The 19,240-nt window shown below is 44.2% G+C and overlaps 1 protein-coding gene across 3 annotated transcripts in view; it reads right to left on the minus strand.

Moving 5' to 3' along the window:
* The window catches only part of LOC118392863 (glutamate receptor ionotropic, delta-2-like), a 716,766-nt gene that overhangs the window by 161,761 nt on the left and 535,765 nt on the right, over nucleotides 1–19,240 (minus strand). For all 3 annotated transcript variants that reach the window (XR_008063741.1, XR_008063742.1, XM_052461119.1), the window contains exons 9-10: nucleotides 13,028–13,129; nucleotides 2,997–3,194 (exon numbers count right to left, since the gene is read on the minus strand). Coding sequence is in view for 1 of the 3 variants with exons in the window: in XM_052461119.1 (XP_052317079.1) it covers nucleotides 2,997–3,194; nucleotides 13,028–13,129 (300 nt within the window). In the remaining 2 variants the exon portion in view is untranslated. The remainder of the gene's footprint in view (nucleotides 1–2,996; nucleotides 3,195–13,027; nucleotides 13,130–19,240) is intronic.

Consider the following 19,240-nt stretch of genomic DNA (forward strand, 5'->3'; position numbering starts at 1 on the left):
AGAACAATCCGTGACTATTAGAACAATCCATGACTATTAGAACAATCCGTGACTATTAGAACAATCCATGACTATTAGAACAATCCATGACTATTAGAACAATCCGTGACTATTAGAACAATCCATGACTATTAGAACAATCCATGACTATTAGAACAATCCGTGACTATTATAACAATCCATGACTATTAGAACAATCCATGACTATTAGAACAATCCGTGACTATTAGGACAATCCATGACTATTAGGACAGTCCATGACTATTAGGACAATCCATGACTATTAGAACAATCCATGACTATTAGAACAGTCCATGACTATTAAGCCTCTTCATGACTATTATAACAATACATGACTATTAGGACAATCCATGACTATTAAGACTCTTCATGACTATTAAGACTCTTCATGACTATTAGGATTCTTCTTGACATGTCAGTCAATATTGTTTTCTATGTACAGTTACTATACATCTATACAGTATGTCTGTTCCCTCTAAAGTGTGTGTGTATGTACGAGTGTGAGCATGCGTATGTTTATTAGGAAGACATCTTTTAAATTCTCTTCACTACGCTGTCTTTGTATTCCATCAATTGTGTACCATTCCATGTCCTCTAGAATATACAAGGTCAAGGGAAGAAACCGTTTTTCAAAGGAAGCATTCAAACACATCACAGAAGAGCATACACCCCCAAAAAAAAAAACATTACTCTGGAAAAACCATTCTTGATAGGACATAATAATAATAATAATAATAATGTCTGCCTATATGTGTCTATATCCTCTGTATCATTCCAGACACTTCAAAAGGTCTGATGGATAATAATAGCATGCAGTGATTGCTTTATACGGAATAAAAAACATATCGAAGGGGAATAGAGGAAATGGTTATATGACTAAATTATATTAAAATATATTTTTTCCATCGGTCTGTGTTTGTGATCTGAAAGATAAACTCCAGCTCTTCTGCACATATCTGCACATTTAAGGAAGCAAACTGGAAGCAGCAGTGGTGGAATCGGTGTGGGAATGGCATTAGATCTGGAAAGAGAGCTATCAAAAAGAGACTGAAAATGGGAAAACAGCAAGGGGTGATGGGTAATGGCCCTGAAAATGCTCTGCTGACCTCCAGCTGTTTTCAGCTTTGCCTTTTGTCCGTTAGTCTGGCTGTTAGACAGTCTTTCAGTCCACTCTCTATTGGCCAGACTAGGTGAAAAGCTGACAGCACCGTGGACAGAAAACCAGCCAACTCTAATGAAGAAGCCAGTTTACCAAGGCAATGACTTCTAATCATTGCATGTTTGTAATTGATTTACTCTGACGAGAGATTATAGAGCGCTATGTAGACACATGATGGCACATTATTACACTTGATGTACTTTGGTTGAAGTGATGAGGATGGACGGATGGATGGATGGACGGATGAGGGTGTTTCCTGCAGAGGAAGGCAATGCATTGAGAACACAGATAATTCATGGATGACATGACAATCTGAATTCATATTTATTTCTCTAACGTGGTATTTTTGTCTTGATTCTGGAAAATACTAGTGGAATGAATTTGGACATAGTACTGCAGCATATAGAGTGCCCATAATGCATTTGGACATAGTACTGCAGCATATAGGGTGCCCATAATGCATTTGGACATAGTACTGCAGCATATAGGATGCCCATAATGCATTTGGACATAGTACTGCAGCATATAGGGTGCCCATAATGCATTTGGACATAGTACTGCAGCATATAGGGTGCCCATAATGCATTTGGACATAGTACTGCAGCATATAGGGTGCCCATAATGCATTTGGACATAGTACTGCAGCATATAGGGTGCCCATAATGCATTTGGACATAGTACTGCAGCATATAGGGTGCCCATAATGCATTTGGACATAGTACTGCAGCATATAGGGTGCCCATAATGCATTTGGACATAGTACTGCAGCATATAGTGTGCCCATAATGCATTTGGACATAGTACTGCAGCATATAGGGTGCCCATAATGCATTTGGACATAGTACTGCAGCATATAGGGTGCCCATAATGCATTTGGACATAGTACTGCAGCATATAGGGTGCCCATAATGCATTTGGACTTAGTACTGCAGCATACAGGGTGCCCATAATGCATTTGGACATAGTACTGCAGCATATAGGGTGCCCATAATGCATTTGGACATAGTACTGCAGCATATAGGGTGCCCATAATGCATTTGGACATAGTACTGCAGCATACAGGGTGCCCATAATGCATTTGGACATAGTACTGCAGCATATAGGGTGCCCATAATGCATTTGGACTTAGTACTGCAGCATATAGGGTGCCCATAATGCATTTGGACATAGTACTGCAGCATATAGGGTGCCCATAATGCATTTGGACTTAGTACTGCAGCATATAGGGTGCCCATAATGCATTTGGACATAGTACTGCAGCATATAGGGTGCCCATAATGCATTTGGACATAGTACTGCAGCATATAGGGTGCCCATAATGCATTTGGACATAGTACTGCAGCATATAGGGTGCCCATAATGCATTTGGACATAGTACTGCAGCATATAGGGTGCCCATAATGCATTTGGACATAGTACTGCAGCATATAGGGTGCCCATAATGCATTTGGACATAGTACTGCAGCATATAGGGTGCCCATAATGCATTTGGACATAGTACTGCAGCATATAGGGTGCCCATAATGCATTTGGACATAGTACTGCAGCATATAGGGTGCCCATAATGCATTTGGACATAGTACTGCAGCATATAGGGTGCCCATAGGGCTCTGGTCAACAGCACTGCACCCTATTCGCTATGGAATCAACTACTTTTGACCAGGGCCCATAAGGCTCTCATCAAAAGTAGTACACTATATAGGGAGTAGGGTGTTGTTTTGGACAACGTTTGGCCAGGGCCCATAGGGCTCTGATCAAAAGTAGTGCACTATATAGGGAGTAGGCAGTCATTTGAGACAGAGCCAGCGTCTCTCACCTTGGCGACCAGCTCTCCCATCAGTCCGTTCCAGACCCCGTCGGACTGTTGGCTCCCGTACTTATGGTCAGGGGCCACATAGATCTCGTACTTGAAGCCCAGGTAGTTAGAGAGGGAATCCAGTACGTCGATGGAGTAGCCTTGGTACTTCTTAGGCTTCCCAAGGACATTCTCTGACACCATCACAAAGGGCTCCTCCTGTTGGGACAAAAATCAATGTTCAACCTTACTGCTATATCCTCCATCCGGCACTACTGTATTGTAGCCCAGGTCTCCTCGGCCTCCACCCAATGCCTTTTTTCTTACATGGTTTACATCTTATTGAATGGGTCAATTTGAGCCAGCGAATCCATATCCTTTCCCAGGATTTTTTCCCTAATCGTCACTAAATTTATGCTATTGTTTTCCACCTAACACACAGTAACCTTACAGAGAGAGAGAGCGATGAGGGAGAGAGATAGAAAGAGAGAGAGAGAGAGGTGTGAAATATGACAAATAAGTCCACACTCCACTTGCTGATTGTCATGGACTATCCTGCAACGTGTCTCAACTTCGCGCCAAGAAGAAGAAACAGTAGCCCTTTCCCTTCCTGACTACCTTCCACTTGAATAAATCCCTATTGATAACTGAGATGTTTCTGGGAATATGTCGGCCAGATGTATTACTGAGGGGGTGTTATTGAATAAACACGGCATGCACATTAAGCCAGTTCTTTCTAATCCTCCATGGCCCCTGTCGCTCAATAAGCTATGAGTGGGAGTGTGAACATGCATGCCGACTCCCACTGTAGCCGTGAGGCACCATCAATCAGTGAGGGAACCCCCGCCACGTTGCGCACCATGCCACCTACTTACCTACCTACCTACAGTACCTACCACTTCCTACACTCCATCATAGTCCCCCAACCAAAACCTTACCTGACACATAAGTGTATATTTACGCACACTAACATGCTACTCTGACACACTACCCCCCCCCCTGCTGTTACCTCAATTGTGGAATGGCAGAAGAGCAGGTTTTTCCTCCCTTGTAGTGGCTCATCTTGCATTGATTACCTTCTCAGTATATGGCTATCACTTCCACACAATTACACATTGATTACCTTCTCAGTATATGGCTATCACTTCCACACAACTACACATTGATTACCTTCTCAGTATACGGCTATCACTTCCACACAATTACACATTGATTACCTTCTCAGTATATGGCTATCACTTCCACACAACTACACATTGATTACCTTCTCAGTATATGGCTATCACTTCCACACAACTACACATTGATTACCTTCTCAGTATACAGCTATCATTTCTGCACAACTACACATTGATTACCTTCTCAGTATATGGCTATCACTTCCACACAACTACACATTGATTACCTTCTCAGTATATGGCTATCACTTCCACACAACTACACATTGATTACCTTCTCAGTATATGGCTATCACTTCCACACAACTACACATTGATTACCTCCTCAGTATATGGCTATCACTTCCACACAACTACACATTGATTACCTTCTCAGTATATGGCTATCACTTCCACACAACTACACATTGATTACCTTCTCAGTATATGGCTATCACTTCCACACAACTACACATTGATTACCTCCTCAGTATATGGCTATCGCTTCCACACAACTACACATTGATTACCTTCTCAGTATACGGCTATCACTTCCACACAACTACACATTGATTATCTCCTCAGTATATGGCTATCACTTCCACACAACTACATATTGATTACATTCTCAGTATATGGCTATCACTTCCACACAACTACACATTGATTATCTCCTCAGTATATGGCTATCACTTCCACACAACTACACATTGATTACCTTCTCAGTATACAGCTATCATTTCTGCACAACTACACATTGATTACCTTCTCAGTATACGGCTATCACTTCCACACAACTACACATTGATTACCTTCTCAGTATATGGCTATCACTTCCACACAACTACACATTGATTACCTTCTCAGTATACAGCTATCATTTCTGCACAACTACACATTGATTACCTTCTCAGTATACGGCTATCACTTCCACACAACTACACATTGATTACCTCCTCAGTATATGGCTATCGCTTCCACACAACTACACATTGATTACCTTCTCAGTATACGGCTATCACTTCCACACAACTACACATTGATTACCTCCTCAGTATATGGCTATCTCCACACAACTACACACTGATTACCTTCTCAGTATACGGCTATCACTTCCACACAACTACATATTGATTACCTTCTCAGTATATGGCTATCACTTCCACACAACTACATATTGATTACCTTCTCAGTATATGGCTATCACTTCCACACAACTACACATTGATTACCATCTCAGTATACGGCTATCACTTCCACACAATTACACATTGATTACCTTCTCAGTATACGGCTATCACTTCCACACAACTACACATTGATTACCTCCTCAGTATATGGCTATCACTTCCACACAACTACACATTGATTATCTCCTCAGTATATGGCTATCACTTCCACACAACTACATATTGATTACATTCTCAGTATATGGCTATCACTTCCACACAACTACACATTGATTATCTCCTCAGTATATGGCTATCACTTCCACACAACTACACATTGATTACCTTCTCAGTATATGGCTATCACTTCCACACAACTACACATTGATTACCTTCTCAGTATATGGCTATCACTTCCACACAACTACACATTGATTACCTTCTCAGTATATGGCTATCACTTCTGCACAACTACAAATTGATTCAAATGCACCCCAGATCTTGCAGACTATCTCAGCAGCGAGAGAATCAATACTGAGCGTGAAACGGTACAAGTGTACATCTGTGAGAGCATGTTTCCTACTTTATCACAGTGGGAGGTGCACTACATGATTGTGAGAGTGTGTAGCCGTGTGTATGTGTCTCAGCAGGAAGCAGTGTCTGTGTGTGGGAGCTTTAATGTGTGTTTGTGTCGGTTTCAATGTTTTTACGCAGTGCACTATGTAATCAAATCCGTTCCAGTCTGTGTGTGTGTGCGTGCGTGCGTGCGTGTGTGTGTGTGTGTGTGTGTGTGTGTGTGTGTGTGTGTGTGTGTGTGTGTGTGTGTGTGTGTGTGTGTGTGTGTGTGTGTGTGTGTGTGTGTGTGTGTGTGTGTTGTGTGTGTGTGTGTGTGTGTGTGTGTGTGTGTGTGTGTGTGTGTGTGTGTGTGTGTGTGTGTGTCTACAGTATATATACACTTGTTTGGAAATTATATTTGTGTGAGAACATGCATGTTCACAGTCCAAGTGCAAAATGTGTGTTCCTCTAGATAGGAGGGAAAGTATTTATAGACAGTTCTAGACTGGAGGGAAGGTCTTTATACAGACAGTCCTAGACTGGAGGGAAGGTCTTTATACAGACAGTTCTAGACTGGAGGGAAGGTCTTTATACAGACTCAGTTCTAGACTGGAGGGAAGGTCTTTATACAGACTCAGTTCTAGACTGGAGGGAAGGTCTTTATACAGACTCAGTTCTAGACTGGAGGGAGTGTCTTTATACAGACAGTTCTAGACTGGAGGGAAGGTCTTTATACAGACTCAGTTCTAGACTGGGGGGAAGGTCTTTATACAGACTCAGTTCTAGACTGGAGGGAGTGTCTTTATACAGACTCAGTTCTAGACTGGAGGGAAGGTCTTTATACAGACAGTTCTAGACTGGAGGGAGTGTCTTTATATAGACAGTTGTAGACTGGAGGGAAAGTCTTTATACAGACTCAGTTCTAGACTGGGGGGAGTGTCTTTATATAGACAGTTCTAGACTGGAGGGAAGGTCTTTATATAGACAGTTCTAGACTGGAGGGAAGGTCTTTATACAGACAGTTCTAGACTGGAGGGAAGGTCTTTATACAGACAGTTCTAGACTGGAGGGAGTGTCTTTATACAGACAGTTCTAGACTGGAGGGAGTGTCTTTATACAGACAGTTCTAGACTGGAGGGAGTGTCTTTATACAGACAGTTCTAGACTGGAGGGAGTGTCTTTATACAGACTCAGTTCTAGACTGGAGGGAGTGTCTTTATACAGACAGTTCTAGACTGGAGGGAGTGTCTTTATACAGACAGTTCTAGACTGGAGGGAGTGTCTTTATACAGACAGTTCTAGACTGGAGGGAGTGTCTTTATACAGACTCAGTTCTAGACTGGGGGGAGTGTCTTTATACAGACTCAGTTGTAGACTGGAGGGAAGGTCTTTATACAGACTCAGTTCTAGACTGGAGGGAGTGTCTTTATACAGACAGTTCTAGACTGGAGGGAAGGTCTTTTATACAGACTCAGTTCTACTAGATGGAAATGATAATGTGTTATCTGTCAGTCTATAGCAGGAGGGCTTTGCCACCATATTACTCATCATGTAAGGGTTATTCACCCCCACCTGTTTGTCCAGCTTGGGGCCTATCAGCTCTTCTTACAGCCACAGCAGCAGCCCCACTGCCATCAGCCTGCCATCAGCCTGCCATCAGACTGCCATCAGACTGCCATCAGCCTGCCATCAGACTGCCATCAGACTGCCATCAGCCTGCCATCAGCCTGCCATCAGACTGCCATCAGACTGCCATCAGCCTGCCATCAGCCTGCCATCAGCCTGCCATCAGCCTGCCATCAGCCTGCCATCAGACTGCCATCAGACTGCCATCAGCCTGCCATCAGACTGCCATCAGCCTGCCATCAGACTGCCATCAGACTGCCATCAGACTGCCATTAGACTGCCATCAGACTGCCATCAGCCTGCCATCAGCCTGCCATCAGCCTGCCATCAGCCTGCCATCAGACTGCCATTAGACTGCCATTAGACTGCCATCAGCCTGCCATCAGCCTGCCATCAGACTGCCATCAGACTGCCATTAGACTGCCATCAGACTGCCATTAGACTGCCATCAGACTGCCATCAGACTGCCATCAGACTGCCATCAGACTGCCATCAGACTGCCATCAGACTGCCATCAGCCATCAGACTGCCATCAGACTGCCATCAGCCTGCCATCAGACTGCCATCAGACTGCCATTAGACTGCCATCAGACTGCCATCAGCCTGCCATCAGCCTGCCATCAGACTGCCATCAGACTGCCATTAGACTGCCATTAGACTGCCATCAGACTGCCATCAGACTGCCATCAGCCTGCCATCAGACTGCCATCAGACTGCCATTAGACTGCCATTAGACTGCCATCAGACTGCCATCAGCCTGCCATCAGCCTGCCATTAGACTGCCATCAGCCTTGCATCAGTCTGCCATCAGACTGCCACCATGCAGACCATAGGGGCTCACCAGAGTCATTCAGCCAGCCCACATACCCTGACTCTGGCCTGTACTCACTGAACTGGGGCTCTGCTCTGCATGAGAGGGTCATTGGGGCGTGGACGGAGAACACTCTCTCTATCTCTCTGCACTTCAGCTCCCGAGAAAGACTGGGCACTCTATTACCCATCAGCCACCTGGAGGCAGGGAAGGATGCCTCCAGATCCCACTGCTCCTCGACTCCCCTAACATACACATCATGCGTAACCAAGCCCCTGCCAAGATCCCACTGGCACCCCTCATTCCCCTTAGACACACACACACACACACACACATATTTCTTCCGATTTATAAGTGTTTTTTAAATTAACATTTAAGCTGGAAATGGCAATTTTCCACCCAAATAGATCACCGCTAAAAAGGCCTCCATGGGAAAGCATTAAATCAATGGATGACTGGTGATACTGCTGTTATTATCAAACAGTCTCTGAGCCGAGTTAGAGATGATGCCTGGCCAGGGAGGGATGCAGCCTGCCCGGGTTGATGGGTCCTGCTAATCACTGTGTTTTTCCACCATGGCACCCAGTTATTATCCACAGAGTAGGGATTCTGGGAAGAGCTCAGGGCATCTTGGAATAGTGGATACTCCCTTTCAGGTTGCCCAGTCAAATGACCAAATCGCCCTCTAGTGGTTTCATGGGTGGAATGTTTTTCATAATTAATTAACATTAACATATTTTAACACGTAAAAAAATCCAGTGTTTCTATGTCAAATGGTTTCGTTATATTTCAGTCTTCTGTAATGTACATAAAAGTGTTATATTGGGATGTAAACTCAAAATGGAATACATTCAACTCTATATCTGACATGGTACAGATTTCTTAATTTTTCTTTATTTTTAAGCCCTTAACCATGTGTGTGAGGTGTATACTTTTGTTACAAAGTAGATTTGTTTAAGACTACCAAGAAACAGTGAGGTAAAATAATAGTAAATAGCCACAGAGTAGATCAATTGAACATGATAAGTGGATTGGTTGAAATTAAAAAGAATATGTACAGATAGATAGATAGAGGGTGGTGGTTGGGGGTCATTGAATAATGTCCCACCGGGCAAATGTTAGTTGAACCAAAATTCCATTAACATCATTTGTCAACATACTGACATTGAACATCAATGGAATTTTCAAAAATAAATGTCAACATACTCATGTTAACCAGATTTCAACCACAAATCAATGACAGGATTTCAAGAGTCAGTTTGTTTATTTCAATAAAATATAATGCAAATAATGACATAGATTTTTTTACATCAGGGTTTTGCCAGGAGGGATCTTCTGAACTGGGTCTAAAGATCAGAAAGCCCAACCATAATGTACTGTTAGCTACACACACTCCAAATGCTAGCCTAGCTATCACACACGACATCTCATACATAGTCCATCCACAGTACTCTAGACATTTGACACTAATTCATACTGGCTGCACTTCATAAAGGATGTCAATCACAGAGGTCGAGCAAATCAGAGAGAGAGTGAGAGATGCATCAACAGCAACCTTGGTAAAATCCTCAGCAGACTCGTACATTTCCTCAGTGGAAACAATGTACTGAGCAAACATCAAATTGGCTTTTTACCAAATTACCGTACTACAGACCACGTATTCACCCTGCACACACTAATTGACAAACAAACAAACAAAACAAAACAAAGGCAAAGTCTTTTCATGCATTGTCGATTTCAAAAAAGCTTTTGATTCAATTTGGGAATCTTGTTAAAGTTGAGGGTCGCATGGATTCCACTCAATATCAGCAGATTCTTGGGAATAATGTTGAAGAATCAGTCACAAAGTTGAAGTTAAGCCGGGGCTGGATATTTCAACAAGACAACGACCCAAAACACTGCTCAAAATCTACCCGGGCATTTATGCAGAGGAACAAGTACAATGTTCTGGAATGGCCATCCCAGTCCCCAGACCTGAATATCATTGAGAATCTGTGGGATGATTTCATGCTGTCCATGCTCAGCAACCATCAAACCTAACTGAACTTGAGATGATTTGTAAGGAGGAATGGTCCAAAATACCTTCATCCAGAATCCAGACACTCATTAGAGGCTATGGGAAGCGTCTAGAGGCTGTTATTTTAGCAAAAGGAGGCTCTACTAAATATTGATGTGATTTTTCTACTGGGGTGCCCAAATTTATGCACCTGTCTAATTTTGTTTTGATGCATATTGCACATTTTCTGTTAATCCAATAAACCTCATTTCACTACTGAAATATTACTGCGTCCATCAGTTATTTGATAGATCAAAATTAAATTGCTGATCCAAACACCCAATTATTTATAAATGATAATTGTCAGGGGTGCCCAAAAATGTTCATACGACTGTATCATCAAAATGGCGATGCCACTAGAACAGTCTTTAGCACCGGCCTCACTCTACTAGAATCTGAAGTCAGATATCCACTGTTTGCTGATGATCTGGTGCTTTTAGGACCTAAATCTTCTGCACAGATTCTGTAGGACCTGGGTCCTGACAGTAAATCTCAGTAAAATAATGGTGTTCCAAAAAAATGTCCAGTTTCCAGGACCACAAATACAAATTCCATCTACACACCGTTGCCCTAGAGCACACAAAAAATTATACATACATTGGCCTAAACATCAGTGCCACAGTTAAATTCAACAAAGCTGTGAATGATCTGAGAGACAAGGCAAGAAGGGCATTCTATGCCATCGAAAGGAACTTAAAAACTCGACACACCAATTAGGATCACGCTAAAAATAATTCACCAAATGGAACAAACAGCAAATTGAGACTCTGCATACAGAATTATGCTCAATTATGCTCAAATCTCATCCATGTACAACACCAAATAATGTAGAGCAGAATTAGGCCGATACCCCAAAATGATCAAAATCCAGAAAAGAGACGTTAAATTCTACAACCACCTAAAAGGAAGAGATCCCAAACTGTCCATAAAAAGCCATCACCCACAGAGAGATGAACCTGGAGAATAGTCCCCTGAGCAAGCTGGTCCTGGGACTCTGTTCACAAACACAAACAAACCCCACTGAGTCCCAGGAAAGCAACAAAATTAGACCCAACCAAATCATGAGAAAACAAAAAAGATATTTACTTGACACATTGTAAAGAATTAACAAAGAAATTGAGCAAACTAGAATGCTATTTGGCCCTAAACAGAGTGTACACAGTGGCAGAATACCTGACCACTGTGACTGACCCAAACGTAAGGAAATCTTTGACTATGTACAGACTCAGTGAGTATAGACTCACTATTGAGAAAGGAAATCAAACCCAATTTTGATAAACTCCCATATCTTCTGGGTGAAATACCACAGTATGCCATCACAGCAGTGTGTGTGACCTGTTGCCACAAGAAAAGGGCAACCAGTGAAGAACAAACACCATTGTAAATACAACCCATATTGATGTTTGTTTTCCCTTTCGGACTTTAACTATTTGCACATAATGACATTTTAAATATCTTTATTATTTTATTTTAATTTGATTATCTACTTCACTTGCTTTTGCAATGTTAACATATGTTTTCTATGTCAATAGAGCCCTGAAATTGAAAAGAGAGAGAGAGAGAGAGAGAGAGAGAGAGAGAGAGAGAGAGAGAGAGAGAGAGAGAGAGAGAGAGAGAGAGAGAAAGATAGAAAGAGCGCGCGAGAGAGAGAGAGAGAGAGAGAGAGAGAGAGAGAGAGAAGAGAAGAGAAAGAAAGAAAGAAAGAAAGAAAGAAAGAGAGAGAGAGAGAAAGAAAGAGCGCGAGAGAGAGAGAGAGAGAGAGAGAGAGAGAGAGAGAGAGAGAGAGAGAGAGAGAGAGAGAGAGAAAGAGAGAGAAAGAAAGAAAGAAAGAAAGAGAGAGAGAGAGAAAGAAAGAGCGAGAGAGAGAGAGAGAGAGAGAGAGAGAGAGAGAGAGAAAGAAAGAGAGAGAGAGAGAGAGAGAGAGAGAGAGGGAGAGAGAGAGAAGGAAAGAAAGACAGAGAGAGAAAGAAAGAGCGCGCGCGAGAGAGAGAGAGAGAGAGAGAGAGAGAGAGAGAGAGAGAGAGAAAGAAAGAAAGAGAGAGAGAGAGAGAGAAAGAAAGAGCGCGAGAGAGAGAAAGATTGAGACAAAGGGATTTGTCAGTGAATACTGCAGTCTTTATCTTGTGCCTCTGGGAAAACACACACACAGACATGCATGCACAAACTCACACGCACACACCACCCAACCGTTTTCCTACACACCATTTCTGAGAAAACAGACTCCAGACTCCATGTGCATTTTGACAGGGATGAAAATAAAAAAAAGAGTGGTAGAATCATCTCTTTCTTCCCCCCCAGACTTGAAAGCTGCGATATGAAGAACTTAGTGCTCTGAATCTTTAACCACTCTGGGGACTCGCTCAAATCGGCGCTGGAGGCAAGATAGAAAAACTTGAACCTCAATATAATGGAGCTCAATTCAACTTCTGAAATTGCTTTTAATGAAGCGCCCGTTGTCCACTTGCTGCCCGTGAACAGACACGCCTACTTATATCTGGGAGTGTTGAACATCGTCGACGCACCAGGACTAATTACAAGTGATATCTTTATGATGCCAAGTCTATTAAACAGCGGTGTACATACAGGCCCATGGCGGATACAGACAGCTCTGGGCTGAAGTCAGCGTCTAGGGGCAACTTCACCCTACTCCGATACAGGGTGAACAGTACAGTACTCACCAGGACAGTGACCACTCGCAGAACCACGCCCCTCATGTTGTTCTCCAGCTTCCTGTCTGTCAGCGTTCCGTTGAGGCCGTGCACTGGGTCCCAGGTGGCCAGCTGGAAGACAAGCAGGAAGTATAGTTTATTAGTGACATGTTAACACGACGGTCCTCTGGATCAGGTGGTAGAGCATGGTGTATGGTGCAGGGTTGTGGCTTCGAATCCTCCTGGGGCCAACTATAAGAAAATGTATGAACGCATAATGGTAAGTCGCATTGGGATGAAAAGTGAATATTATTATAACATTACTATGGCTTAGAATGATGACACCAAACAAACACACCACACAAGCATCATTCCAGCATCTTGATGACACAGTCAATCGTGACGATCAACTGTTTCCCACCATCTCAAAATTTGCAGTTATCACAATTGACATACTGTTACTGTCTGTGAAGAGAAACAAGTGCAGGACCGTCAATGATCTACTCTTACTATTCATAATGGTGCTCTGAATAGTTATTGGACTATTTTTGTGCCCTGGTCAAAAGTAGTGCACTATGTAGGGAACAGGGTTCAATTTGGGCCATTTTCTTTATTCAGTAAGGTTGTCAGGGTCGTTCAGGGTTCTGTCAACAGAAACTGCCTGGGGAGCAGAAGGAGATGAAGGAAAAGTAGAAGTGCTGATCTAGGATCAGGTAATCTTATTCATATTGTGTTCTAAAAGGTAACACTGATCCTAGATCAGCACTCCTACACTGAGACACTTAACTCATCCAGAGCTCAACATTTTATTTCACTCTTTTCACATCTTCGCGTTTTATTGGGATCACTCATTTACCCCAGATCTTGTTTCTCGCCTGTTTTTGTTGTTGTTGTTGCAATAAAACATTCCTGCGACTCAGATCAAACCATACTAGCCTCCCTGTAGACAAACACATGGCAAAGAGGAGAAAGATTTACCTCTTCAAAGACAACAGAGGAGAGCGAGGAGACAGAGGAGAGAGAGGAGAGTGTGGAGAGAGAGGAGAAAGAGTAGAGAGAGGAGACAGAAGACAAAAGAGCGAGGAGACAGAGGAGAGATAGGAGAGTGAGGAGAAAGAGGAGAAAGAGTAGAGAGAGGAGACAGAAGACAAAAGAGCGAGGAGACAGAGGAGCCAGAAGAGAAAGAGGAGACAGAAGAAAGAGAGGAGACAGAGGAGACAGAAGAGAGAGGAGACAGAAGAGAGAGAGGAGACAGAAGAGAGAGAGGATCCAGAAGAGAGAGAGGAGACAGAAGAAAGAGAGGAGACAGAGGAGACAGAGGAGACAGAAGAGAGAGAGGAGACAGGGGAGAGAGAGGAGAAAGAAGAGACAGAGGAGAGAGAGGAGACAGAAGAGACAGAAGAGAGAGGGGAGACAGAGGAGACAGAAGAGAAAGAGGAGACAGAAGAAAGAGAGGAGACAGAGGAGACAGAGGAGACAGAGAGAGGAGAGAGGAGACAGAAGAGAGAGAGGAGACAGAAGAGAGAGAGGAGACAGGGGAGAGAGAGGAGAAAGAAGAGACAGAGGAGAGAGAGGAGACAGAAGAGACAGAAGAGAGAGGGGAGACAGAGGAGACAGAAGAGAAAGAGGAGACAGAAGAAAGAGAGGAGACAGAGGAGACAGAGGAGACAGAAGAGAGAGAGGAGACAGAAGAGAGAGAGGAGACAGAAGAGAGAGAGGAGACAGAAGAGAGAGGACAGAAGAGAGAGAGGAGACAGAAGAAAGAGAGGAGACAGAGGAGACAGAGGAGACAGAAGAGAGAGAGGAGACAGAAGAGAGAGAGGAGACAGAAGAGACAGTGGAGAGAGAGGAGACAGAAGAGAGAGAGGAGAGAGAGAGGAGACAGAAGAGACAGAGGAGAGAGAGGAGACAGAAGAGAGAGAGGAGAGAGAGAGGAGACAGAAGAGACAGAGGAGAGAGAGGAAACAGAAGAGAGAGAGAGGAGACAGAAGAGAGAGAGGAGACAGAAGAGAGAGGGGAGACAGAGGAGACAGAAGAGAGAGAGGAGACAGAAGAGAGAGAGGAGACAGAAGATACAGAGGAGAGAGAGAGAGGAGACAGAAGATAGAGAGGAGACAGAAGAGAGAGAGGAGACAGAAGAGACAGGGGAGAGAGAGAGAGGAGACAGAAGAGAGAGAGGAGACAGAAGAGACAGAAGAGACAGAGGAGAGAGAGAGGAGACAGAAGAGACAGAGGAGAGAGGAAACAGAAGAGAGAGAGAGGAGACAGAAGAGAGAGAGGAGACAGAAGAGAGAGGGGAGACAGAGGAGACAGAAGAGAGAGGGGAGACAGAAGAGAGAGGAGACAGAAGAGATATATATTGTATTCTTTATGCTGCTGCTTTTGCTTTTCACTAGAGTGGTGTATGTAGCTAGTTGTTAGCCACTCATAAGTCATCAAAGTGGCAATGGACAACAGTCATAGAACCTCCATGTGTGGCAAAAGCTAGGGCATATCTAATCAATGGAAGTTAAAGGAAGAAAGATAGGCTACAACAACCAAGAGCCAACAGGTAGCCTGCTACATCATATTCTGAAAAGAGTTATTGTTGTTGTTTGTAGCTGTGTAGGGCAAGAACGTGCATGCCTCGATTAGCCTAGCTAGCTTAACTAGCTTCTCCCGGTTTGATGCAGTCAGGACAGGCACTATGTAATCATATTGGATGATAAATAACCTAGCTAGGGCAGCTATTAGTCTACTGTAGCACGAGTCAGCTTGGTGTCTCCTTCCCTGCTCAAAGTGTCACTTGCTTACACACACAGTAGCCTACACACACAGTATGGCCCTGCTAGAGTGTCACCTCTGTCTACCTCCTCTCACAGTAGCCTACACACACAGCACGGCCCCTGATAGAGCGTCAATTTGCACTTTGTCAACTCCAACGTAGCTTGAAAATGGACTTTTCTGTTGCTTTCCTCACTCAAATCGGACCGGGTCTGGATCCGATCAGGTCGATACGGGACGACAGGTAGCCTAGGGGTTGGAGCGTTGGGCCAGTTGGGCCGAAAGGTTGCTAGATCGAATCCCTGAGCTGACAAGGTAAAAATCTGTCATTCTGCCCCTGAACAAGGCCAGTTAACCCACCGTTCCTAGGCCAGTTAACCCACCGTTCCTAGGCAGTTAACCCACCGTTCCTAGGCCAGTTAACCCACCGTTCCTAGGCCAGTTAACCCACCGTTCCTAGGCCAGTTAACCCACCGTTCCAAGGCCAGTTAACCCACCGTTCCTAGGCCAGTTAACCCACCGTTCCTAGGCCAGTTAACCCACCGTTCCTAGGCCAGTTAACCCACCGTTCCTAGGCCAGTTAACCCACCGTTCCTAGGCCAGTTAACCCACCGTTCCTAGGCCAGTTAACCCACCGTTCCAAGGCCAGTTAACCCACCGTTCCAAGGCCAGTTAACCCACCGTTCCAAGGCCAGTTAACCCACCGTTCCAAGGCCAGTTAACCCACCGTTCCTAGGCCAGTTAACCCACCGTTCCTAGGCCAGTTAACCCACCGTTCCAAGGCCAGTTAACCCACCGTTCCTAGGCCAGTTAACCCACCGTTCCAAGGCCAGTTAACCCACCGTTCCAAGGCCAGTTAACCCACCGTTCCAAGGCCAGTTAACCCACCGTTCCAAGGCCAGTTAACCCACCGTTCCTAGGCCAGTTAACCCACCGTTCCTAGGCCAGTTAACCCACCATTCCAAGGCCAGTTAACCCACCGTTCCAAGGCTGTCGTTGTAAATAAAAAATTGTTCTTAACTGATTTGCCTAGTTACATCTTTTTTTATATAAATATACGGGTGTAGTTGTATTCGGGTCCATTCAGAGCCGGTCTCTATATTTAAAAAAAATATTTATGTATATCGGGTCCAGGTGGGAAAGCCCCAGGTCCATTTCAGAACGGGTCCAGCTTTTAGAACACATGAAGGCCTGTAGAGCAGAAGGCCTATAGAGCAGAAGGCCTATAGAGCAGAGGCCACTTTAAATCCATTTTATGTACCACATTGCCTCAAAGCAAGCAAGTGTAACCTAAGCGTCATACCTTATTTCCAAAATACTTGTTAAACCTCTCTTTCGCTCTGTCTCACAAACACCAAATAATCCCACCATTGTTGGGTTTACAGTAATAATCTACCAAGAAGCTGGATATTTTAGCTGGATATGGTATCATATGTTATGAGGGTTTAAGTCCCCTCTCAAAGCCACCATATTTCACTGACATTCTTTCTGACAGTTTATTACATCAGGCTGCAAATGCATTCCCCTTGTGTCTGTCATGTGTAAATGTGTTTCCCCTCCCCAACATAATATTCCTATGAGATGAAAAACAAACACTGAAAGGGAATGTGTGTGTTGTGTGTGAATTTAACATAGCTCCTTTATGCAACTTTGGTTAGAACCTTTTCGTGAGTCTTCTGCCTGCAGGTAGTGCTATAGTGCCTTGTTCACATAAAAAATAAAAAAATAAACCTCTTTCAATATACTAGAACAGGTAGTTCTTCTTCACCTTAGATGAAAAGCATTTACTACAAGAAATCCCTGGTAACTATAGCATGTCTAATGGATAAAACATTATCGGACCAGTGATCAGCGAGGCAGGTAGCGAGGGAGCCAATAACGCCAGGGCCAACTGCATCAACACGTCTCACCCTGTGACCCTCGCTGTCCTTTACCTCCCCCTCCTCCCAGACACCAGTAGGGATGAGTGTCCGCTGAGCGTGCAGGGGAAAACAAACAGCCCCCCCCCCCGCTTACGAGAACCTTTAAACTGTGCATAATACGAGGAAGAGCTCAATAAAAGTAAGTGTTGGGCGGACATGTCAATCAGGAGAACATGCTGCCTTATCCCTGCCTTCCCTCAGTCTATAGAAGACCGACTTTTCACCACCTGAGTAGGAGCTGTCTGGTCTGTAACCTGTAGAACAATGCTGTCTGTCTGTACGTGCCACAGAACAATACCTAGTAGTGTTGGGTGTGGAGGAAAATCACTACATGCAGTTATGCAAGCTGACTTTCAAAATGCACTTTGTTGCTCCCCCCCGAACAGGTGAACATGGTCCCGCTGAGGTAGAGGGAGGGTGAAAGAGAGAGAGATAGAGAGAGAGACAGAGAGAGAGAGAGAGAGAGAGAGAGAGAGAGAGAGAGAGAGAGAGAGAGAGAGAGAGAGAGAGAGAGAGAGAGAGAGAGAGAGAGAGCATCCCCTTATCTTCAGAGGGACAGATAAGGGCTCAATTCCTCTGGCAATAAATGTGCGACTGTGTCTGACTTCTCCTGTGCTGCATTCAGAGGCTAAAGAATGGCACTATTAGCATCCCATAATGCCTCGCTCTCTACACTGAAACAGTCCCTTTTGTTCCCCATGTATCGTCGTCTCCTCTTGACATTTCTACATTGGGAAATAGTCTCGCCATATCTCATCTCCTTTATCAGATCAAGTTGAACACTTCCTAGTACAACCAGACACCCTTGTTGACCAGATTACCTAGGTCTCCCAACTGTGTGGTGTACAAGGCTGGGCAGGCTAGGAAGGGTGTACAGGGGAAGGGTACAGTATTATTAGCGTAAGCATGGAGCTGGGGGTGTTGAACCAGAACCACACAGTGAGTCCAGTGCGTTGACATGGTACTCCTGTAGGATGAGTGAGACCAGTGAGTTGACATGGTACTGCTGTAGGATGAGTGAGACCAGTGAGTTGACATGGTACTGCTGTAGGATGAGTGAGACCAGTGAGTTGACATGGTACTGCTGTAGGATGAGTGAGACCAGTGTGTCCTGCTTCCCCAACTGCTATATCGATTAGCTGTGAGTCACACCTCCACTCAGCCAGTGAGTTGACATTCTCCTAGGATCAAACCCGTTGGGTACTCCTATATATATAACAACAAGGAGTGAACACCATTCCCAGTGAGTTGACAAGGCACATTCCTGTAGGATGAGTGAGACGTGTTAACAACAAGGACCCGTAACACCATTCTCCACTTGTTAACAAGGACCCACAACATTAACCATTGAGACCAGTGTGTTGACAAGGACCCACAACACCATTCCCCACGTGTTAACCAGGACCCACAACACCATTCCCCACTTGTTACCAACAAGGACCCGTAAGACCATTGACTTGTTAACAAGGACCCACAACAGGATTCCCCACGTGAACAACAGGACCCACAACACCATTACGTGTTAACAAGGAGACAACACCATTGACATGTTAACAAC

The sequence above is a fragment of the Oncorhynchus keta genome, chromosome 14 (genome assembly GCF_023373465.1).
Source record: "Oncorhynchus keta strain PuntledgeMale-10-30-2019 chromosome 14, Oket_V2, whole genome shotgun sequence".
Taxonomy (NCBI): domain Eukaryota; kingdom Metazoa; phylum Chordata; class Actinopteri; order Salmoniformes; family Salmonidae; genus Oncorhynchus; species Oncorhynchus keta.